At 38.1% G+C, this 25,481-nt stretch overlaps 1 protein-coding gene across 3 annotated transcripts in view; it reads right to left on the reverse strand.

Moving 5' to 3' along the window:
• The window catches only part of GPATCH2 (G-patch domain containing 2), a 175,763-nt gene that overhangs the window by 14,793 nt on the left and 135,489 nt on the right, over positions 1 to 25,481 (reverse strand). Inside the window, exon 9 of one of the 3 annotated variants that reach the window (XM_045049005.1) lies at positions 7,367 to 7,490. The exons of the other annotated variants lie outside the window; for them this stretch is intronic. Coding sequence (XP_044904940.1) covers positions 7,406 to 7,490 — 85 coding nt within the window. The 3' untranslated portion in view covers positions 7,367 to 7,405. The remainder of the gene's footprint in view (positions 1 to 7,366; positions 7,491 to 25,481) is intronic. 3 annotated transcript variants of the gene reach the window in all.

The following is a 25,481-nucleotide window of genomic DNA, read 5'->3' on the forward strand; positions in this document are numbered from 1 at the left end:
TGATCATACCTATTTTTTAAAACTATTAGAAATTTTTAAAGGCTACAATAATATCAGAGAAGACACATCCTTTTGATACAAAATTAATGAATTCAGTTGTTCAGCAAGCATTTATTAGTATCTACTACCGACTTAGCATAAGCGCCCAGAGGTGGTGACAATAAGGAGAGTAGGAAAGAAGAGATGGCAGATACAAAGGTCCTGGAATGTTCCCGTCCTATTATTGGAGGAGTTTACAGTCTGAATAGGGAGACTACGTCATGAGTACATGAAATAATTAAGAACACTGGTGGCAATGGCAGGGTCTGCAACTTTATTAAATATTACTAGAGATTGTATCATTTAGTCCTAATGACAATTTTCTTTTTTTAAGTTTATTTATTTATTTTGAGGGTGGGGAGGGGCATCCCCCTCCCATGGGGGGGGGGTTCCCGATGCAGGACTGTCTCACAAACTGTGCCTGAGCCGAAATCCAGAGTCAGACACTTAACCAACCGAGCCACACAGGTGCCCTGGTCCTTATAACAATTCTAAACATGTTGTGTTGCATATACCTTTCTTCCTTTGTAGGTAAATATTTGTACTTCAATGGAAAACTATACTTTTGGAGCATAGTCTTCTTGGCATCAGGTTCTGATTCTACAGGAGCTAGTTTACAATTCTATGTCCTAGGTACCCAAGCAATGGGAAATAATGCTCGTCTATAGAAATGCAAATGAATTGTCCCCAGGAAGGACAATCCTCTTTCCTGCGGAAAAGCCAGTTCTGCATCCATTTGCACATTTATGTCCCCATTCCTTACTCTTTATAAATTTGTGCTTCTCTGACTTCTCCCTGGAAGCCCTTATAAGATCTGCCTGGTTCCCTTGTTCACTCATGAGTTAAATAATATCTCAAACACACACTCTTTTTAATTTGTGAAAGAGTCACGATTTTATCTTTTTGTCCAAAATTATGCTTTAACATCTTTGATCCCTCCTGAGCACCGCCCCCAGCCCTTCCCCCCCCTCCCCCCCCCCCCCCACTCCAGCGAAAGACTGCAGTAAAACTGACCTTCTGCAGAGCATATACCAGACAGGCTCAGATATCAGGAATAGCTGAGAAGGAGGGGGAGGTACCATTCAGAAAATGGGAATAAAGTGGGAATCTGCATTCTGAGGCACAACCCTTTTGTTGTCAAGTTGTGAAAACCAGCCCACGGACCATCTACTTCTGATCCTCTTGTTAAAACAGAATTATGCTAAGTGAAATAAGTCAGTCAGAGAAAGACAAATGCCACGTGATTTCACTCATACTTGTAATTTAAGAAACAAAACAAATGAACATATGGGAAGGGGTGGGGCAAGAGAGGAGGGAAGCAAACCACCAGAGGCTCTTAATGATAGAGAATAAACTGAGGATTTGTGGGAGGGAGGTGGGTGGGAGAGGGGCTAGATGGGTGATGGGTGCTAAAAAGGACACTTGTGATGAGCACTGGGTGTTGTATGTAAATGAGGAGTCAGTGAATTCTAGTCCTGAAACCAATATTGCACTGTATGTTAACTAAAATTTAAATTAAAAAAAAAAAAAGTAACCAAAAAGCACCCCCCCTCCCCACACCAAAAAAAACCCAAAAACAAACAATAACAACAACAACAAAACCCCCCAAAACATAAATAACCTTAGTTTAAATAATTGCTGGTTAGGTTTCCTACACCTGTTGCTGAAAGTATTTTAAATGATACAGTTTGTTCGGGTCAGAGATTTAGGAGTAGCTCAGGACGTCTGGGGAGCAGTGTTTCAAGAAGGGACTACATAATATGAAGGAAAAAGAACACTGGGGTTGGATCATGGGCCATATATATGCCACATATCCCCCATAGAGGCATCTGAATTTTATAGCTGATGTGGAGTCATCAAAGGTCATTTGGTAAGAGATTAGAATCCTGGGATGCTGGTAGGCAGTGGGGTTGGCCAGAGTTGAGACTGACGAGAGGGTTTGCAAAATCTAGACACACATTGCCTCCCAGGTCTCCCTTCTGTTACGACTGAGAATAACACCACGGAACTTCTTTGTGTTAGTCTATCTCAGAGAGGAGGTGGGCAGGGATGGGCAGGTGGTCCATGAAAAGTCCTGATTCTGGCATTAAAAAAAACAAGCAAACAAAAACAAAAACAAAACAAATGAACAAACAAAAAACAACTATGCCAGATTTCATTACTTTCAGATACATTTAAAGCTCAAACTGAGCTAAAGAAAATTAGCCAGGAGTGTCTCTGTTAAGAAATACATTTTTAGAAACAATTAGAAGAAATACTGGAGGGTCTGACACATAGTAGCTGCTCACTGTGACTATTACCATTGCTGGCCTCCATTTACATTGTTCTCGTACTAATGCATGTAACAGGAGTCTTCCAATTGATTGAAAATCATTCTCCGATGTCAGTATTGCCTTTAAACCTTTATCATTTTTTTTTACACTATTAAAACTTATTAGGAAGGCCTGTTTACAAACGTGGTGGAAAACAAACCTCAGGAACAACTCCTTCTTTTAAACATTTCTCCTCATTGCTGGGCCCAAATTCCCTTTTGGGTATCTTTGCAGAAGAAATGGGAATTTTCATTTAACTCCTCTTCCCCACCCTCAGCAGAGCTACATACAGGAGAAGAGACAGACAAACATTCAAGGAGAATAAAGTTAAAGTTAATAAAGTCAGTACATTGAACCTGAAGACCTGAACCATAAGAAAACAAGCTGGTTGCATTTCAGTAATTCTATCAGGAATTGACTATCTGTTACAACACATTCAGAGATCTGGATTATTGATCAGTAAGATTACCCCATTTAGGCTTGTCCGCCCCCCTTTTCCTTCAGACAGGTGCAATGAAGTTGCTACAAATAACACTAAGTAAGGTCTACTCTGTTATTTGGTTGTCACTCTTAATGTAAAACATAGCGGTTACCTTTTAATTTGAAATCAATGAATGTCTCAAAGGCAACCTTGTTGCTTTGGTCTAAATGAGTCATTTGGTTTTGCAAAGCAGAAGAACACTTGGCTTACTACTCAAGGTGATAGTTGGCGATTTTTGTTTTTTGTGGTGGTGTTTTGAAGAATGATAATACACTTTTCGATGAAAAGACCCTAAGTTCTTAAGAATAATGTTAAGATTTTTTGGTAAGGCGCTGCAAGGAAATTACCAATCAGCTATGTCTGTATATTTGTTTCCATTAACAGTATTTGGTTGCAGTGAAGAGAGGGGACAAATCAAAACCTGGTAACTTTCTAACTACTGACACCTTCAACATTAGAGATAAACAAATATGTCTTTAAGTGGAAGGGACGAAGGAATAATGTTGTTTTGTTTTGGATTACTAAGTATCGTCACCTAGTTATGATCTGAAACATGGTTTCCCATGTACTAATTCTGGAAGTTTTCCTATTAAATATTAGAAAAGCAGAGCTCAGAAAGAGAGTCTTTGTTTTGTTTTGCTTTTGAAATGGACCTCATCTGGTTTATCCCAACATCCCTTTAAATGGTGTGGTGGTAGGAAACTGGACGTTTTATCTGAAGGAAAAAAAAAAAAAAAACGTAAAAAACCAGGAAAAAAAAAAAAAGGCAAAACCAAAAATATCCCAGTGAAAACCACCTTGCCTGAAAGCTTGACTTTCGACCCGGGCTGACAGGGACAGAAGCAGGCAGTGTGAAACACAATAATACTAAAGAGAAAAGAGTAAGAACTTGTCTCTTCATTGTATGCATTTACAAATAGAGGCTTTTCAGAGAATTAGGCCTGGTTAAGGCTGCCCCCTGGATAAGATGTGTTCCCAAGCAGCCTCAGACAAGCTGCGGAGGAGACAAACAGATGTGACTATGGGCCCTGGCATTTGGCAAGAACACTCACTGTCAGTTAGAAAAATATAAGCCTGGACAGGGCATCAGCTGCACACAAATGAAGCAGGTCTGCAGTGTCACTGGAGGAGTAATCTGGTGGCAGAGAGAAGTACGGGGCTGGAAAATCCCGCTCTCTGTGAGCTTCCTCTTCTAGATCCAAATTACCCTCTCCTCCCCTTTATTTGATGTCAAGATGTCTCAACAGATTAAACTGAAGGAGCTAACGTCAGTATCTCAGTCTTCTGTACCAAAATGCACATTCAGTATCAACTACCATGAAGCATAAGTACTTCTTATCTACGAAGACTGCATTATATCCTTGTGTTTAATGGTGTTTTCTTTCCAAGCCCCTTCCTGCACAGGAAGCTCCCTTTTTATTTGGTTTTGTCCATCACACTCAACCACTTCTTGATTCTGCTGCCTTCTCTCTCTACGGCTTTGGTCATTTGACTTCACCTTGTGCCTCAAGCCCCTTTCTCAATCCTGTCTTTAGCAAAGGATGGTTGATGTTTTAAAACAGTGCGCTGGGGCGCCTGGGTGGCGCAGTCGGTTAAGCGTCCGACTTCAGTCAGGTCACGATCTCTCGGTCTGTGAGTTCGAGCCCGCATCAGGCTCTGGGCTGATGGCTCAGAGCCTGGAGCCTGTTTCCGATTCTGTGTCTCCCTCTCTCTCTGCCCCTCCCCCGTTCATGCTCTGTCTCTCTCTGTCCCAAAAATAAATAAAAACGTTGAAAAAAAAAAATAAAACAGTGTGCTGAACTTGGTACTTGTGCCCCAGTAACTGGGCCCTCGCTTTCTTCTGGACTTAACCTACTCATCATAAAACGTCCGGTATCTTAGTTCTTATGGATTTAGGTCATGCCTGGATCTCCCCATATGCTCCAAGTCTGGCCCTGAAATGCAACCTGGTGACTGAGGCCATCTCTAAGGCTGCTGGCAGACCCTTGCCCAAACCTCAGCTGCGCCTGGCCCCCGTCTCTGCTCATCGCTTACCTGCTGGGACCGCTCTTGACCCTGTGTCCAATAACCTCCGATCACCTGTTGTCTGAGACGCTGCCCCTTGGACAGTGATCTGGCCTGCCAGTGTCTCTTCCCCCACGTCAGAGGTCAAGTCCAGACCTACTTCTTCCCTGTCTGCTTTACCCTGCTACAATAACTAGTGGCTGGTGGCTGCCACGGAGCTAAGGTTACTCTGAGCTTCTGATGGGCCTGGGTGTGGTGCTGATGAGAAGCACTTCCCTCCCGTAGCTCCCAGCAGTGGCGGCAAGTGTGAGGGAGGGACGGCGGCGTCAGGAGGCTTCTGGGGGGCTCAGGGACCAGCTGCGATGCCCAGCCAGTCGAGGGCTCTTCTGACTCCCACAGCAGTGCTCCAGTGGCTCAGCTGCCATGAGGGAGGAGGTGGTGGGAACCTGCAGGTGGCCCAGAAACCCTCTGAGGCCGCCATTTTCCCTCTCGCCTCTAGGTCTCTCAAAGAGCCTACTTGTTGCCCTATTTGTGAATGTTGGAGGAGTATTTTACCAATCTTTGGCGTGTTACTTAATCCCTCTTTGCCTCATTTTCTTTACCTTCAAGAACTGTGATTAAACTAGTACTTACCTCAAAGGTGTATCTGAAGGTTTTACTTACAAATTATTTGTGCAAAACATTAGGCACAGTGCCTGCACAGACTAAGCCATCAATAACTGTTAGCTGCTACATTTATTATTATTATTTTCATCCCCGCTTTACAGAGAAGAAGCCCAGGGCACAGAAAAGTTAAATAATTTACCCAGGATCACACAGTGAAGGGAGACCGATGAGAGGACTTCATGGTGTAATATGGCCAGATGTTCCTCAACAGATACCAAATAAAGACATTATAAACTCATGACATTCAAACACTATCAATATGCTACAATGAGGATATAATTATTCATTTCTAATACACAAATAGGTTGTCTTGGTAGTTAATAGAAAAGTTAAATTTTTCTTTAGTGTTTGATTCTGTTTCCTTTAAATGTGCCATAGCATGTAAGACTATGTACCCATGTTTCATTTCAAAACTCAATAAAAACCCAGGAGAGTCTTGCAAATCTGAAGCCCAGTGTCTCAGATTTTCTCTTGGCTTGTACTTGGTATTTCCTACTTCATAGAAATCTTACTTCCTCCTTGTGGTATGTTCTGTGCTTTATCTAAAGCCCCGAGGGTCTGCTATTCTAATGATATGGGTCCTGTGTGTATTAATAAATGCAACTTCCATATCCCTAAACGGCTCCTTGAAAAGCTTCTTCTTGTACCTCTTGTATCATTCTAAACAAAGGGTACCTTTGTTTAAAAGATGTTGGTGACTGTCTTACACAACTCAGGTAGCTATGAGGACATTCTGAGGGTATGCACGTGAGGATATTCTCACACCTACAGGAAAGCTAAAACTTTTCATAGAGCAAACCATTCAGTACGGTTTCTAAAAATCTGGTTGGGATAACTGCTGTTACATCTGGGCTTTCATGGTGCTGGCATTATGCTTCCCATATTTGTCCAAGTCCTACAGATATTTTTAAGGAACTGCGAGTCAAGCAAGGCCAGGTATATGTGCTAACACTAGAGCAATGGATTCTACCCACTTGGAAAAAACTTCCTTTCCATGTTTCCTAATTCCACCCATTTTTAAGGGTATGATCTTTTTCCCTTCAGAGTTCTCCCAGGGCCCTTAAACCTAGACGTGCTTTCTTTCTTTTTTTTTTTTTTCAACGTTTATTTATTTTTTGGGGGGGGACAGAGAGAGACAGAGCATGAACGGAGGAGGGGCAGAGAGAGAGGGAGACACAGAATCGGAAACAGGCTCCAGGCTCTGAGCCATCAGCCCAGAGCCTGACCCGGGGCTCGAACTCACGGACCGCGAGATCGTGACCTGGCTGAAGTCGGACGCTTAACCGACTGCGCCACCCAGGCGCCCCATAGACGTGCTTTCTTATTTCTAAACTTTCTCTACCTCAGTATCCTTCCAAGAGCTTTTCCTCTATATCTCATACAAATTTCTGCTTGTCTCTGCTGTTACACTTATCATATGATAGCCTCAAATTGTTTTCGGATTAGAGGGAGTTGGCAGCTAAATATGCACTGGGACAACCTGAGGCCAAGAAACAGGTGTAATTCACAGAACCTAACTTTGCTTCTGTCATACAGGAAAAGCACAATATTTACTGAACTAAAACAAATCAAACTACTGTAAAAACTTTTTCCTTTACACTTCACTTGGCAGTCAATCATGCATTTTTTTTTTTGTGATAACACTTCCACTTTCTTGAAGTGTTACTTAAATTTACTCAAAAACATTCATTTGACAATGAACGAAACTTGACCATGAATCAGGTATTCTGCTAGATGCTAAAAAAAAAAACCCCGAGTAAGGTGTCTTCTACCCTCAAGGGGCTCACATCCTAATGCAGGAAACGCATGAACAAGAAATGACTATACAACGTATTAAGTCCACAGGGTTATGGTAGCAGACTACCTCTTTGGGGAAACTGAGGAAAATTCATTTCTCCTGAGTTCAAATTTGGATATTGTCTCTCCAAGCAGAATCTAAGATATTTGAGGCATCTTGGAGTATTCTTTTATTCTTCACACCATAGTACCTAGGAAATAGTAGGCACTTAGTAAATGGATATTGATTTAATTTACTCATTTCTTAGCTACAAGTATACATTTTTGGAATCTGTTTATCTTTGACATTTAGTATAGAGTTTCAGCAATAAACTTATTCTAATTTCCTTAAAAAAATGATACAACAAAGCTAGGGTTGGCTCTTAGGAGGGATTAAAAGTTACTCACAATACACATGATTCTTCCCTCTTTCTCTTTTTTAATTAAGTAGACTCCATGCCCAATGTGGAACTTGAACTCACAACCCTGAGATCAAGAGTCACATACTCTGCTGACTGAGCCAGCCACGTGTCCCCCCACATGATTCTTTTGAAAATCTCCATTAAATGCAAGACGATATGTGTCTATATGTAAAAAATTGGCATGTTGATCCTGATAACATCTTGCATCTTATATAAAAGAACTGGGAATTCAGACTATAGATTCAGATACAATCCCACATTCTTTCTCTGATTATGATACTATACAATGTTTCTTAAGATGTTATGGTTGTCATTTTTATATTAATAAAACTATAGCATATTCCTAATATTCTTAAGTGTTTTGAGTGAAGCCCATGCATTACTCATTTTTGTATTGACTTCATCAAGTGCAGTATGTAACACATGAATATGTTTGTTGAGTTGACTTCTTACTATATTCTCTGATTTGCTATTTCTGACTCTAAACCAGGCTTCAAATTCAGTTCTGAGGGAATATTCTGGACCAGACGTCCTGAATTTCTTTCTTTCACCAGCTTCAGGGAATGATAGAGTTAAAAGGGCAGGCCAGAATATATTTTGTTATTTTTTTTTTTTTTTTTTTTACTTTGAATACATGTTGGTTTCCTAAGTCTTAGAATTTATTACTGAATTACCAGGAACATCCAAACTTATTGAGTGCCAACTACATACGAGGTGTTTTGCTAAATATTTTCACATAGTTTATCTACTGTAATCCTCACAAAAACTCATCATGGTCTGAGGCACCTGAGGTCCAGAGACACCGTTAGTTGTCAAAGATCACATAAACAGAAAATGAAGTCATTGTATTTGAACCAAGGCACGCATGCCTCAAAAGAATCATTTTTCCCCCCTACACCATACTACCTCAGTCAACTTAGTTTATTATACTGTATTTAATAAAGGTCTACTGAAAATGTAATGCATGCCATGTCCTATGCCATAAAACAGGATTGAGAAATAAAAAAGATATGGCTTTCATTTTCTAGGGGTTAAAGTCTACCGATCATGTGGGAAAATGATTTCAACTCAATATTCAAAGAGAATTCCAAAGCTAGGCCTAGGCCCCTAGGTGAGAGAAGGCATCTAAAGAATACAGGGGCCCTGAAGTGCACACACCTTAGGCCATCTTCGGGGCTCTGTAAGCAATTCAACAACATGGGGAACTAGAACATATGGAGGTGTGGGAGGTGATGACACATCCTTGCACACAACAAATTTGAATAAATTCAGTGAATCTGTCCATTCACAGTGATTTTAAATTCTCTAGGAAGAAAAAAAGAATGAAGCGGCCTGTTTGACCAAATTAATCAGTTTATTATCTAACGTGATAGGTGAATTCAGTGGAAAAACACCTGTCTGTAATTCTCTGTACCCCTAGCTTTGGACTGTTCTGCAGCCACAGTCAGAAAGTTACTGCTCTGATGCAGAGTTGGAGTCAAATGTAGATCCATTTCCAAGGTAGTTTTTGAAGTTGAGGGGCTCTTCTCATTCAATAGAGTTTACAATTTACTTGTGTGGTTGAGTTGGCAGATACAGGCTCAAGACCGAGCTCTGCTTTGATGTTCTGGAAAGTGTGCCATGACTACTCGTTGAGAGGGGGCTTACAGGAATATCATGGTTCCAGGTGCTGTAAGTGACATTTGAGGAGTAGGACCACTAAAGAGCAAAGGAAGATGTGGTTTCCACTTTTACCTCCATATTGAGGAGGTAATAAAGACTGGATATTTTAAGAACGGGCCAGAATGTTTGAAGCTTCTGAGATACATAGAGCTATTACTACTTTGGAAGATGGCAGAGAGCATCACCATTTAATACAAATTTACTTGAATTTAGGTTACATTGTTGTTTATTTGTGGAATTCAATTGGGAATCTGTGACTCAGCTGAAATGGCACCTCCTTTATGCAGCCTTATCTGACTGCATTGCCAGAATGATCTCTCACTCCTTGGAGAAAATAATGTTTTCTATTTTAAGCTACAGCTATATATCTATATGAACCAATACTCAACTTAGACGGTATGTTCCTTGAATGCAGTGGGGCCCACATCTGATTTATATTTTTAAGTAAATTTCCCTTAGCACTTACAAGCCTTGCCAACATCAGGCATTTATTTAAATCATTATTGAATAAACTTTAACAAGGCATGCCAGAGTTTTGATAGTAACTTGTTTTTATGATAATCCATATTTTTATTGAAGTTCCAATTTCTCTAATAAATAAATGCTTACTTATGGGAATAGAAAAACCACAAAACTACACAGTCCCTATCTTGGGCTTCGGGATATAAATATGTGAAAAATCAAGCCCGTACGTGTAAGTCAGCTTTTTAAAGCACAGCAGGCACCTTGATATAAAAGTGTTTCTGTTTTTACATAATTTTACATTTTGCTTAAGTTGCTAAGTGTAACTTTATGAAAAGAATGCTTTGGGTTCCTTCTCTTCCATGATAGTTTTTGACAGATGAATGAACAATGTGGACATAAAAGTTTTACACACTTGTTAGCAAATGTTTACTGGACGGTGAAATATACTGTAATAGTTAGGTAAGGTACCAGGAGGCTTGTGCTGCTGCATGTATGTGAATATTCAATAATCAAGAGAAAGAGTACTTCAGGATTCACCTAATTCAATTCAATTCAATTCAATTCATTTCAGTTCAATTCAATTCAATGCAATTGAAATACTGTACTTGAAAAGTTGGGAGTGCATTAGCTTATATTCAGGATGAATTATGCCATCAAGATCTTTGACCTTTCTCATTTTGGTAATTCAGGTCTACTATCTTTAAATGCCAATGGGAACATACCCTGACAAAAATTAACTTCAAAAGAGAGCACTTTGTCAGTCCCCTGGCATTTGGCCTATGAAAAGTTATTTGACCCATTTCCTCACGTGTAAAATGCGGATATCAACAATATCTACTTAACAGGGTAATTTTGGAAATTAAATGAGATAAAATAAACGCTTTGTTAACACTCAGGAAATCTTAGCTATTACGGTAGTTAACTGTAAAAATGATGGGCAATTTGTTTTCTCCAATTTTAGGTAGTATGCTTTAAATTCTCTGTCTTTGGTCCTTATTACCCATATTATCCACTTATCACGAGAGGCAATATAGCACAGTGGTTAAGAGTGTGGGATTCGGGAGTCAAAAGAGATGAAGTTCGGTTGCTGCTTCCCCATTTAACAACCTGGGTGAACCTCGGTGGGTTACTTAATTTTTATGCCTTGCCTTTCCCATCTGAAAAAAAGGAGGTAATAATAGAACCAACTTCAAAGAATTGATATGAGGGCCAAATGAGTGTGCGGCTCACAGTGTGTTCTCAGTAAGTCTTAACTACAATTTCCCACAGACAAAGGGAATTTGTATATGGCGAACTGAACACTCTATTAATTCTGCACCTTTCCTCCCCCAATCATAAGCCTAAAGAAGTAGAGAAACTCCGTGGACCAGAACATATTTAAATAGGGAAATATAATAGATTTATCATTAGCTAATAAGGTCTAAATATATTCTATAAACAAACATACAAATGTGTCATTTATGCTAATACAACAGAACACAGAATATCAAATCATAGGTCAAGCTGATTTCCCACAGTACTTTGTATCCTTTGCGTGGGTCTTAAATTCTACTACAGACAGGGCATAGTTTATTTGAGGAACTAAAACAAGTCCACTGCAGCTGCTAAATAGTGTTCAAGGTGGGGAGTATTTGATGAGGCTGGAATAGTGAGAGTGGTAGAACAAGAAAAGCCTTGCAAGTCACGTTTCGGACTTGATCCTAAAGGCAATGGGAAGCCATCAGGAACCTGCGTGTGTGTGTGTTTCCATCTATTTATTTGTGTGTGCATGTTTTTTTTTACGCTTTTATTGAGAAATAATTGACATACATAATGATATTAGTTTGAGGTATACAGTATGATAGTAGCTTCAGCTAACATCCAACTTTTCATGGTTACAATAAAAAGAAAACAAAAAAAAAAAAGAAAAAAGGAAAAAACTTTTCTCTTTGTGATGAGAATTCTTAGGATTTACTCTCTTAACAGCTTTCCTATATGTTATACAGCTGTGTTAGCTGTGGTCATCATGTTGTACATTCTATCCCTAGGACTTAATTATCTTATAATTGGAAGTTTGTTATCTTTTGACCACCTTCCCCACCCTCTGTCTTTGGTAACTATAAGTCTGATCTCTTTCTCTATGAGTTTTCTTTTCTTTCTTTCTTTCTTTCTTTCTTTCTTTCTTTCTTTCTTTCTTTTTAATTTCACATTTAAGTGAGACCATACAGTATTTTTTGTCTGACTTATTTCAATTAGCATAATGGCTTTAAGGTCCATCCATCTTGGCAGGACTTGCTTTTTCCTTTTCCCCCATGACTACATAATCCATTGTGCATATAGATGCACAATTATTTATCTATTCACTCATTGATGGGCATTTAGTTTGCTTCCATGTCTTTGCTATTATAAATAATGCTTCTACAAACAGGGCAGAGGATGCAGGTATCTTTTTGAGTTAGTGTTTTTGTTTCTTCTGGATATATTCCCAGAAGTGAAATTGTGAGATTATATGGTAATTCTGTTTTTAATTTTTTGAAGATCTTCCACACTGTTTTCCATAGTTGCTGCACCAATTAAAAACCTATGAACAGTGCACAAGGAGTCATTAATAATTTTTAAGTACACACAAACAGATTTGGGTTTTCCAAATGTCATTCTGGCTACGTTATGAGAATGAATGAAGGGGACAAGAGTGAAAGAATACAAGGAATAATGGATGGTGTCCAGGGTTTCCTGACTAGGATGTAAGATCCTGGAATGCAGAGATTGTATCCAGTATGTGGGTTCCAAACACATCATCTAGACCAGTGCCTTTTATACATTTGGTAAAAAAACTCCTTCAAGATGTGTGGAAGTAATACATGAAACCACATTTTTTAAAAGAAACATGGACAATACTATACTAAAAGACTAGAAAAGCATGACCTGCTAAATGGATCTGCTAGAGAAATGCAGCCCTGACCACTTATCACTTCAATCACTTATTTGCCACTTAAAAATATGTATGTTATGAAGAAGTCCTGGAATCCTGTAATTCTAAGATAAAAGTCATAATCAGGATATTCTAGAAATATGGTGGCAGGAACCCTATTTTTCTGAATTTACATAATAACATGTAGTATAACTATAACCCCTGACAACAAGACAGCTTCCAGAAAACAATTAGAAATCATTTCAGAAATGAAACTAGAACACAGGAGTGAATAAATAGGATGGAGGAGAATAGGAGAAAGTAATGAGAAATAGAAAATGCAAAGCATAAAAACATTGGCAATAAGAGAAGAGATAAAATGTTTCAGGTAAGTGATAACTACAGAAGATAGGCAAAGAAGATCCAATATATATGTAAGAGAAACTTTTGAAGCAAAGCCCAAGCAATGAAACAAAATAAATATGAAAAATTATAATTGGAGGGAATCTTAAAATTTATTCCAAGAATAACAACAACTACCTATGGGAAGAGCACACTTCATCCTTGGGAAAAAAGAAAACAAAACAAAAAAACACCTAGAATGACCAATATCAGAATACGATCTAGTCAAACTCTTGGGCATTAAAGAAAAGGAAAGTATCATTGAGCACTGTACCTGTGGGGGAAAAAAAAAACACAGACTCTATCAGGCATTGAAAACTATGTTTTATATAGACAATGGGGCAACCTGTTTATTGAGGAAAGAGGATCTGAACCATGGATTATAAATCTGGCCAAAGTGACCTTTACATATACAGGTCATGGACAACCCTTTAATAACTTGCAGGAGCTCAAGGAATATTGTTCCCATGAGCTCTTCCAGAGTAAAACAAAAAGAATAGAGAAACACTGACTTCCCATCTGATGAGGATCATTAACATTATATTTACTTGTAGAATTAATGCTACATGAACTGAACTAGAACTAAGACTAAAATTGAAACTAAGGAGACAGCACAGGATCGAATGGTTGTAAGTTTCAGGCAATGTACACGGAGCACACCCACTGAAAAACGGAGAGAAATGAAGAGTATATAGGAAAAATAGAAGGAATTTGCTGACTATCGGTATTAGCAGAGTATCATTTACTTCAAATCCAATGCTTGGGAGAGGAATGAGAAGGGAAGAAGAGGTTACTAGTCAACTTCAATAAAGGTCACAGTAGAGAACCAACAGCAAATAGCCTCCTCTGCCCAACGTATTAACGTAAATGTAAATACTAGGAAAAAAGAAAAACCTTCTGAAGTGTCAAATGGTTTACCAGGGTGCGAGTAAAAGCAAGGAAAAGGAAAAATGGAGAGAAGGAGCGAAGTATACTTGCTTATCCTAAAAGTGGAAAAAAACAAAGAGCCAATGGAAGGAAAAACCATAAATAGAGAACAAAACAGAACAATAGCTACCCACCCCTGTTGAGGCGACAGGGTACAGGCTAGACTTCTTTGAAAATAATTTTGTGTGTGTGGAGATTTGATTACAGAACCTGGAACCATTTTTTGTCATGATAAAACAAAAATATATTTAAAAAAGCAGTCTCAATATTAAAATGGAACAAAAGAAGCTAATTATACATCGGTGTATCTATACTTACAGACTATTTCAAGTGACTTTAAAAAACAGGAATTGACTACATATTCCTAGTGAAATATATACTAAGTACAAAACAAACAGAAAAAAGAATAAATTTAAACTCTCCTTACAGAGTATTTTATTTGGTGGTCATGATGATACGGTGATTTTGAGACTGCTATATGTGTAGGAGGAGATAGATAAAATGAAGACAGCCGACCCTTGAATAACATGGATTTGAACTGCATGGGTCCACTTATACGGGATTTTTTCCCAATACACACAGTACAGTATTATAAATGTATTTTTCTCTGCCTTATGATTTTCTTAACATTTTTTCTTTAGCTTACATTATTATAGGAATACGGTATATATGATACATGGAGCATACAAAGTATGTGTTAAGCGACTGTTTTCTGTCATCAGTAAGGCTTCTGGTCAACAGCAGACTGTAAGTAGTTAAGTTTTGGGGAGTCAAAACTTATTAAAGAATTTTTGGCTGCACAGGGTGCTGGTGCCCCTAACTTCCTCACGTGGTTCAGGGCTCAAATGTAATTATTATGGTGTTATTGAGAGGTAGTATTTTCAATGTTGAAAAACAAGATTAAAATCAGTGATGGAAAGTACAAAAATACTGAAGTCTTGAATTTTACCCGGGACTATCAGTATGAGGCAATATGGTTTTTATAAATTTTTATTTATTTATTTATTTATTTATTTATTTTACTCCTAACTTATTTCATTGAAAAGGGCTAGAAACAATAATACCTCTAACATCCAGACTGTAGTTTCTGAATCTATTTCTGTTCTTAAAGAATTGGCTGATTCTTGGTGCAGGCCAGAAAAGGTCCAAGGTAGCCTTGAAAACGTAAACGTAGCAGATGGCAAAAAAGCAAAGACTAGTAGAAAGGAAACAGACTCAGGAACTAGGATAAAGAATCCTCCACTGCTCAAAGATGGGCCAATTTTAACATCAATTAGGATAATAACTAATGAATTGAAACACATCAAATGTGCTTAAATAAATGAGTTAAAAACAAAACAGAACAAAGTTTCACTGGTCACTTTTAGAAAATGTAAGGAACCAATTAATTTTGAAAACTAATAACTAAAGGGAAGAGATCAAGTATTTATCTTGCATTTCCTGCATGATCTGTGCCTCAAAGTAATCAAGTAGTTGAAGGGGGGGCGGGGAGGCGATTTTTAACAGAAGTAATCGAACCAATAAGCAAAAGTAAAATGACAGAATTAACATCTCACCATTCTGTAACCCTTAATGAATGGATCTGGGATCACTGTGGCTAATCAATCACAGAAAGAGACATGGAGAGAGAGAAGTTCTGAAACAGTCTTGTCCCAAACAAAACAAAACACGCAAACAAAACAACCTGAATATAATCAATTCTCTAGATTTAAATGTCAATTACAGGAAACACAAGGGACAAGAATATGTGCAATGACACAATGTGGATGAAATCAACAACAGTCCTCAGAGGAGACGAACTTTGCAGAGCAAACTGATTTCTGCAATGAAAAACTTTCAAGGAAAAAACAAATGTTGAGGGAGGGGATATTTATAAATCAAAGGGAACTTCAGAGATGTGTACCAACCAGTTACAAGAGATAGACCTCATTTTGATCCAAGTTTACACAATGTATAAGATAAAAGATTATAAAATAATTGGGGAAATGTGAATATCAACTGTGTATCTTCATATACATTAAGAAATTAGTGCTTTTTAAATAGCTGTGATATTGGTACTGTGGTTTCTTTTGGTTTAAAAGAGGTTGTTCTTTTTAGAGAAACATACTGATACATTTTGGTTGGAATAATATGATAGATGGGCTATGGGGTTGGAGGAAGGAGTGGGCAGGGATATAGACGAAACAACATAAGCCACACAGAGAATTATCTAAGCCAGTTGAGAGAGACACACATTGAGTTTCTATTTTTCTCTGTATTTCTGCATATGATAGATTTTCCACAATAAAATATTGTTAAAAACTGCGTTTACCATCCTCGCATTGTAAGTGAAAGGCATTCTTTCAATTCTTAAAACTGCCAGTATGAAGTCATTCTAGTTTTTTTCAAATCTTAGTGACACTCTCCATAATTTTTAAGTGATCAAACTTGAAATTAAATTAAGTTACCCATGAAGTCTATGTCGTCTAGTCTGAGTACACCTCTGGACTGTAACTTGATGTAAAAAGATTACAGAAATCCCTATCTGAGGTTTATTGTCCTTAGAAAGGATAATGCACAGTTTTTATTCCATCTTTCTAATTAGTAATTTAAGCATATGTTCAGCATTTAACTCTAAATGTTTGCCTTTTCCCCAAGCTCAAAGACAGCTGTCCAAGATTTGAATGCCAGAAAACATTTAAATATCAACATCTGTTGAATTATGTTAATTTAGTGTAATATAATTGGGCATGAGTTGGAATTGATCAGAAGTATATGAAGTAAACAAAGGTAAATTCACAACAATGTCTTGGCATACAAACAAATCACTACAGAGTGATGAAAAAATATTTCTGAAGAGAAAGAGCAAGGAAAAGATACTGATTATAAACAAGTGGATTCTTTTGAAAACATAGTTCTAACTCTATGAGACATTGTTTTGTGATTTTTGTATTTATTTTTAAGTTGCCTCATAATTGAAAGGTAGTTAAAATCAGCTAAAACAAGTGATAGTTAAATGTTTCATATTTGAATATTTTTATAGAACATTAAATAAAACATTCCAATTACTTATATATGCACTGACGTTTTTAGATTTCAGGATGATCCCTGTTATGTTATAAGCAGTTACATATATCACAATTCAAGAGTTGATATAATTTCTGTTCTATAGACATCAAGTATCATTAAATTTTTTTTTAAAATGTTGACTCATTTTTTGAGAGAGAGATGGAGACGGAGTGTGAGTGGAGGAGGGGCAGAGAGAGAAGGAGACACAGAATCTGAAACAGGCTCCAGGCTCTGAGCTGTCAGCACACAGCCCAACGAGGGGCTTGAACCCATGAACTGAGAGATCATGACCTGAGCTGAAGTCGGACACTTAACCCACTGCGCCACCCAGGTGCTCCTGAAACAGCATTTTTAAATTCGCTGTGTTTTCAGTGTGGCAGATGAATCTACTAGGCTCATTCTGGAGGCTTGTAAGGTACGGATTATGAAGCAGTAGCTGTTGTTTATGGTATTGCTGATTTAAAATATTAACCTTCACAGTAATTCTTTTACTAATCAACTAGGAATACTTGTTGTTTTGGGTTGTATTCTGGCACATAGACACATTGGATGAGCAGATCCTCAAATGTCCTCGTAATGAAGTTATAACCCATGCAGCAATAGAGATACAAATGGTTGTATCTTCGTCATTTCCTAGGGGAACCATCTTTGGGAGTTAAAGGTTAGTTTTGTGTCCATGCCCATTTAATCACAGGACCAATTTGCAGAGTGCCAACTGTGAAACAGACACCTGTCTGAAGGAAACGGGACTCCACAAGACAAATTTATTTCAGCTACAGGTCACTGGAATGGTTTCACATGCTATTTTCCGTTATTAGTGACCATGGCCAAATTCAACTGTCGTTCTAGAGATGAGAGGCTGCGCATACTTTTAGTCATTTGAAATCATGCAACTGATCTACCAGATTTCAAGAAAGAGGGGCCATTGTCATGCATGTTTCACCGGGAAGTACTTGATTGCTTTTTTATTTACCATACAGTGGACACATTACATATTTCCAAATGGCAAATCCCTTTTTTACCAGTGTGGATTACTCATATTACACTGAAAAGCAATCTCTCAAAATTCTAATTGGCTGGTAAGTAACTTTATTTAGTATAATCACAATTTAAAATAATTATCCATAATCATTAGTGTAAAATTTTGGCAAGGAAGGTCAGAATTTCTAGATGGCAAAAGGACAGGAGGCACGAGAACTGGCAATTTAAGAATAGTGCCTTTTTAAATACAATCTAATAATTTGACTATATAGCATAAAATGGATTAAATTCCTTAAAAATCATTTTATGTTGTATATGTGGTATATTTCCAATTATTCTACTATAAATATCTATACCTAAAAGCTATTAAAATTTAAATTAGAACACATATGCAATTAAATATACTCCAATTGAACAATTTTGGAATGTATACATTCTTATTAAAGAGAATAAGTAAAAATATTCTACTTGTTCATTCATGCATACATATGAATGAATTAACAATTCCGAAATACACTTCTAGGTGGAAGATTGGGTATACTTTTTTAAAACAATGAAATGTAATGTTAATTTTAGTTTGTAAAGAAAAAAAATGATAACATAATAGACATTTTACTTTTAAAATTAGTATTTAAAAGCAGTTTCAAACCATTATTTTGGACATATAAACGTAAGGTACATCAAACTTGAAATGCTGAGTGATATAACTTGCTTCAAAATATGGTGTTGAATCACTGATTTAATATGACAAAGAAGGATTTGTTTTAAAATCCTATATTTGTTAACATAGGATAGGCAACTTCTCATCTTAAAAATTAAAATAAAGCGTCATTTACTTTTGTTAACGTATTTAATTTTGTCGACACATTTCTGTGAAGAGCACACTGAATAAATATAGTCCACGTCATTAACTAGCACTCTAATGAACAGTTATCCTGTCCCAATTTATTAACAGCTGCTCAAAAATGCAGGGATTAATAGTTTCATTTATTTTTGGCAAACCTGCAAAATGACAAATAGTTTTATATCTGTTGCAAATTAGATCTCCTTCTCCAATACCAGATGACATGATGGGGAAGACTGAGCAAACCCAATCCTTGAACATCTCTGGATCTTTAGAAGATGAAACAAAGAACAGCTATAATTCTATTTGTTACAGCTAGAACACAATACAGTGATCTGTATCATCATGGAAACATGAATATGCTCTGTATTAAAGTAAATAAGAATGTTCTTCTAACTTAATGGAAGACAGTTGACATGAATGTGTGTGTGTGTGTGTGTGTGTGAGAGAGAGAGAGAGAGAGAGAGAGACAGAGAGAGAGAGAGAGACAGAGAGAGAGAGAGAGAAAGAGAGAGAGAGAGTGAGAGAGAGAGAATGTGATGGGATTTATTGTTTTTCTGATAAAATCTATTGTCATTATTTTCATGTTAGGAGACTCTTTACTACTAATCAGGGGAGAGGACAGCAAAGAAAAAAAAGGTTGATTTCTTTCTTCTCACTATTAGTTGCTAACATAAGAAATAGAACAACAGCATCCAGGGATTATCAAATTATTTGCCACTAAGTAAATAAATAATGTAATGCTACTAAGAACTAAGTAAAAGTGAATTAACACATGTTTTTAGAAGGCATTTAAAGATATTAAGTAGAATTTAATAGAAACAATAAGAATGTTTTTACTTAATTTCAAATTATATATCAGACAGTTGGATGATTTAGCCCTTTGTGCCTCAGAAGAATAAATGACAAAAATCATGTAAGTAAAGAATCAGAATAGATTAAAGAAAAAAAAGATACCAGATCTAAAAGGAAAGTCCCTGATATGATCAAAATAATTCAATAAAATTGCTGATAATTTTTGTCTATCAATCCTTTTGTATGGATTCTTAGAATTACAGGGGCACCTGGGTGGCTCAGTCGGCTGGGCAGACAACTTTGGCTCAGTTCATGATCTCACAGGTCGAAGGCTCATGAGTTCGAGACGTGCATCGAGCTCTGTGCTGACATCTCAGAGCCTGGAGCCTGCTTCCGATTCTGTGACTCCCCCTCTCTCTCTGCCCCTCCCCTGCTTGCGTTCTGTCTCTCTGTCTCTCTCTCAAAAATAAATAAACATTAAAATTTTTTAAAAGAATAATAAAGACTAATCATAAGCATAAAGAAGTATTTAAAAAAGCAAGATATTTTCAAGAATGGTACATCATTTAGTATCAGGCATCACTTAATATATGTTTTACTAACTTTTGCTTTGGGAAGCTTTAGAAACAATATGAAAATATGAAATTATTTAATTGGAGTTTTAAATGAGGTGAAGAAGAAAATTATTTAATTGGAGTTTTAAATGAGGTGAGGAAAAGAACTTTCTAACTTTGAGAAGTATAAAATTATATTTGACTAATGAACTAAAAAAATGGAAGGCTTGGATACCAAGTCTGGAATTAAAGAGAAAGATATGGGTTGAAGCAAGAAATCTAGATGCCACTAGTGTTTCTATAAAACACTTAGATGCACTGTCCCCAAGGTTGAGCTGAGTGTGTGAATGAGTGTGAATACGTGTGAGCGTGTGTCTCATTTTGGCTAACAATCTACTGCAGGCAATGACCACTCAAAAACTATGCCTGTTAATTATTAAATATTGACAGTGATAGGTAGTAAGCAGTGGTTTTAAAAAATTAAAATTGTGTCTGCTTTCATGTATTTATTTTTTAAAAGAATTTTGTGTTTCCCTAAGTTTTTATTAGTGTTTTCAAAGGTTTTAGGGTATGTAAAAATGACAACACAAAGAAGAGACTCTGAGATGCTCATTCAATGTTAGATGAGGGATAATATACAGTAAACTTAAGACTAAATGCCACAGTAAGAAAATGGATAGAGAACTTTTTTAAAGTTTATTTATTTATTTTGAGAGAGAGTATGAGTGGAGGAGGGGCAGAGAGAGAGAGAGAGAGAGAGAGGGAGAAAGAGTATCCCAAGCATGCTCCTTGCTGTCAGTGCGGAGCCCAATGAGGGGCTCGACCTCACGCACTGTGATATCATGACATGGGCCAAAACCAAGAGTCAGATGCTTAGTTGATGGAGCCACCCAGGTGCCCCGTGAAAATGGACAGAGAACTCTTCAGAAATAGAAGGACGGCTAGAAAATAAAACCTCACAGACTAATGACACGGAAATGTCAGATGGGAATAATCAAAAATATATAAGCAACACGGATGAATGCAAGACAGGAAACCATTAACCTCAAGCACTGCGAGGCAAAATTTTGGTGGATCACAGCAAATGAATATAAGAGGATAATGTTATGGTGAAAAATTTTCACACCACTCAGTGTCTGATACACCTGCTCCAGGATAAGGGCTTCCCCCCAGGGAATAAAAAATGGAAGCAGCAAACTAAAAGGAAGATGAGTGGCACTAATATTACTTGAATCAATGAGATTATATCATACCTCTGTTTATAATTTGAGTTTAAGTTAGTTTACATTATATCTATGTTAAGAATGAGTCCAAAGTTTGATGCCAGGACCCATTAAGTATCATGACTGAGAAGATGGAGAATGTTAACGATGTTTACAACAAACACAGGAGCAAAGAAAACACATTTGTATTTCATTAATAACTCTGTGGATATGATTAATGGCATGTTATGCTGAGCACTGCTGATGGCGGCTGAAGCTCGGGAGCGATGGGTGAAGAGTGGGAAGCCAGTTGGGGAACCCAGAGGAACACTGCCCTTTCGGGAGGAAGAAGCGCAGGATACCGTGACAGAGTCCACTGCTGATGAGGTAGGGCTTCCTGAGAGAACTGACTGGAATTATTGAAGTACGTTGGTTGTTTAAAGGAGACTTTAATAGGTTGTCACCTCTTGGGTACTGTTAGCCATAAAAGAAGTCTCAGAGTTGGAAGAGACACAACTGCCCTGTGCCCATCACCGACTGAAAGAGCCTAGATGAACAGTAAAGTGGATGTGGCCAAAAAAAAAAAAAAGAGAGAGACATAGGGTCAACTGGATGCCTGGAACACTACCGAATCGCATTATACCCCTCTATGGAGGTCTTGAAGATTCTCCTGCGGAGCTGACGGCGAGAGGTAGTACACCCCATGGGCGACAGCCATCACTGCACGGCCCTGGATTCATTCAGGGCATCCGCGAGGACTGCCCACCCGAGGAGCCTGCCTCAGAATCTCAGCTTTGAGTCATTAACGGCAGACCACTTGTGCATTTATCTTTTCGTACCTGCCTGCTATGTTTTGCGAGGAAATGATCCTAAAATTTATTGATTTAATGCCTTGCAGTTCTCTCTTCTAACCTTTATATTTTCCACAAGTTGAGAAAGGGAAGTGCAGTCAGTCATCCAAAAGGGGTAAGAAAAGTCAAGACGATATTAAAAATACTAGAAAGAAAATGGCTTTCAAGAAAGAAACGGAGAGAAAACACATATAAATAAGGAAGGTGAAGAATTTTGTGCCTTGCGCTTAATAAAACTGGTAACAAAAATTAAACTTGAGTGAGTCTTTCTCTCCTTGGGCTGATTTCACCTTTACAAACTGCCCCGTGCCGAGCACAAATGTTACTCTTAGAGACACAAGAAAATATACTGCATCCACAAAACAAGACACGGAGGATATATGAAATGAATGTTCAAGGAAACAAGGTGAGCTCTTGGAAATGAAAAGTGTAAGGGAATTTTTTTTTTTAATCAATAAAAGGTTTGGGATATAACATTGATAAAATTGCCCAGAAATCTTTGAAGACAACAATATATAAAAGAGAAGTTAAGAAAAATTGGAGGATCATTGGAGGGCACTCCAACATCCAAATCGCAAGAGAGCAGAGAAAATGGAAACCATCGAGAACTACAGGCACTAGAGTAATGCCTTCAAAATCCTGGGGCAAAAATGGTTCTCAAATCAGAATTCAATTACCAGCTGAATCAATCAGTGTAAGACTAGAATAAACAGATTTTCAGACACACAAAGTCCCACAGATTTAACCACGACTGTTCTCTTTCTCAGAAAGCTCAGGAGAAATCATGGCGTGGGACCCAGGGAACAGGGAAATCCCATGTCGGAGAGTCGAGGGAAATCCCCGGGGCGGTAAGGAAGAGAGATCACAGGATATCAGCTGTGCAGCAGGTCCAGACGGCAAACAGTTCAGAATCGATTGAGAAATGAACAGCTCCAAGAGGGATGCCACCACGAAAAAGAATTGAGAGGAACCACACTGCTTTGTGGTGGTTGATGAACTGGGGTGAGGCACACAGAAAACAAAGCAATGGAAAACAAGACAGCTATCTCCGTGACAACAGGAAAATTATACATTTATGAATAATATTTACATACATAATCACATTAATGCAAACAATGAATATTGATTTGGTCGGACGATTATGATATAGCTGCTAGAGAGAGAGAGAGAGAAATGAAGATACTGTGTGTGTGTGTGTGTGTGTGTGTGTGTGTGCGTGTGTAAGGCATACAGCAGGAAGTCACTAGGTTGTATCAAACTAAGAACTTCAAGAAATAGTAATATAAGTATGTAATTTAGGTTGATACTAGAAGAAATGGCTAAAAGGGTTGAACGTGTTTTCTTCTGCAGGGTAAACTCGGACAACGGGGAAGGACAGGTCTCGGGCCTGCTGTACGTTGTTATAAGTCTTATAGAATGATTTGACATTCTAAACTAGGTACAAGAAAAATATAATAAAAACATAAAATTTAACAAGCGCTTAGGAAGCATGCATGTGGAAGTAACAATACCACACTTGGAAAGAAAATGGCTTTCAAGAAAGAAACATGGAAAAATACATATAAATAAGCTAACATCTGAGCTCTTCCATTTTAAATGCCTTACTCATCTATTACTCATCTATTTAAATGCATTGACTCATCTATTTCTCACAACAATGTTATGGGGCAGGTACTACCATCTTCTCTGTTTCACAGATAAGAAAACTGAGGGACAGAGAGGTTAAGGATTTTGCTCAGATCACCCAGCTGGTGAGTGGAGAAGTGGGAACAAGAAGGCAGGCCCTCTAACTCTAGAGGCCCCTCCGTGGACTCAATCAGAGCACTTTACTGCTGCGGATTCAATTTTAAATTCATTCTACAAGTATTTTATGTAACGAATAATTTTTTTACATCATCTTCTTAGCTTGCTTCCATATATATTTTTTTAAGTTTATTTATTTATTTTTGAGAGAGAGAGAGAGAGAGAGAGAGAGAGAGCACAAGTGGGGGAGGGAGAGAGAGAGGGAGACAGAGAATCTGAAGCAGACTCCAGGCTCTGAGCTGTCAGCACACAGCCCAACGAGGGGTTCGAACCCATGAACCAGGGGATCATGACCTGAGCCGAAGTCGGACGCTTAACCGACTGAGCCACCTAGGCGCCCCTGTAATGAATATTTATTGTCCATGCATCAGGCATTGTTTTTGGTATTGGGGATACACGAGTATGAAAAGCAAAGGCCTGCCCTCATGAAGCTTAAAGAGAAGGGGAACAGGGACAATCAGGAGACAGATTAAGCAGAGTCTAATGGTCCCCGTGGACAGAGCTTTTTTCACATTGAGGAGACAGACTTGACGGAGATGGGAAGCTATAAAGATAGCTGCAGGGAGAGGGAACAAACAGCACGTGCTAGGGCCCTGAGGCTTGAGTGGGGTCCATGTGCTAGGGGAACAGGAAGCTGGGGGAACAGGATGAAGACCACCGTGCAGGAGTAGAAGAGTAAGACTAAGTAAAGTGGGAGAAGATGACAGGGAGGAAGCAACGAAGGGCTGGGCCTGATCACAGATGGTCTTGATGGCCAACATAAAGACTTTGAAATGGTATGGAAAGCCAAAGGGGGATTTTATTTAAAATTTCTTAGAGAAGATCTTTATTGAGGTGTAGTTGACATAAGCAAAATGCACAGTTAAAATGTACAATTGGATAAGCTCTGACATAGGTATATACATGTGAAACCATCCTCACAGTCGAGACAACAAAGATACTCATCAACCCAACAGTTTCTTTATGCCCTCTGGTAACCTTCTCTCCAGTGCCTCCCTGGCCCTCGTCCCATGCCCATGCAACGACTCATCTGCTTCCTGCCAGGTTAACATGCTCTTGATGCCCACTATTTTAGATCGTCTTTTGAAAAGCCTCATGAATCACACATCATTGTTATTATCACTTTATATAGACAAGGGTTGTTTAAATTTACCTAAATCTCTACCAGTTTATTGGCTCCGCATTCATTCTTGCATCTCAGACTTTCCTTGGGAGATCCTTTTTTGGAAACACATCTTTTAAAAATTCTTCTAGCCAAGGTCTGTTGGTAGTAAATGTCCTTCGTTTTTGAACATCTGAAAATGTGTTTACTTCAAGTTCACACAGGAAAGATGTTCTTCTAGGTTGCCAGTCTATG

The sequence above is a fragment of the Felis catus genome, chromosome F1, assembly GCF_018350175.1.
Source record: "Felis catus isolate Fca126 chromosome F1, F.catus_Fca126_mat1.0, whole genome shotgun sequence".
Taxonomy (NCBI): domain Eukaryota; kingdom Metazoa; phylum Chordata; class Mammalia; order Carnivora; family Felidae; genus Felis; species Felis catus.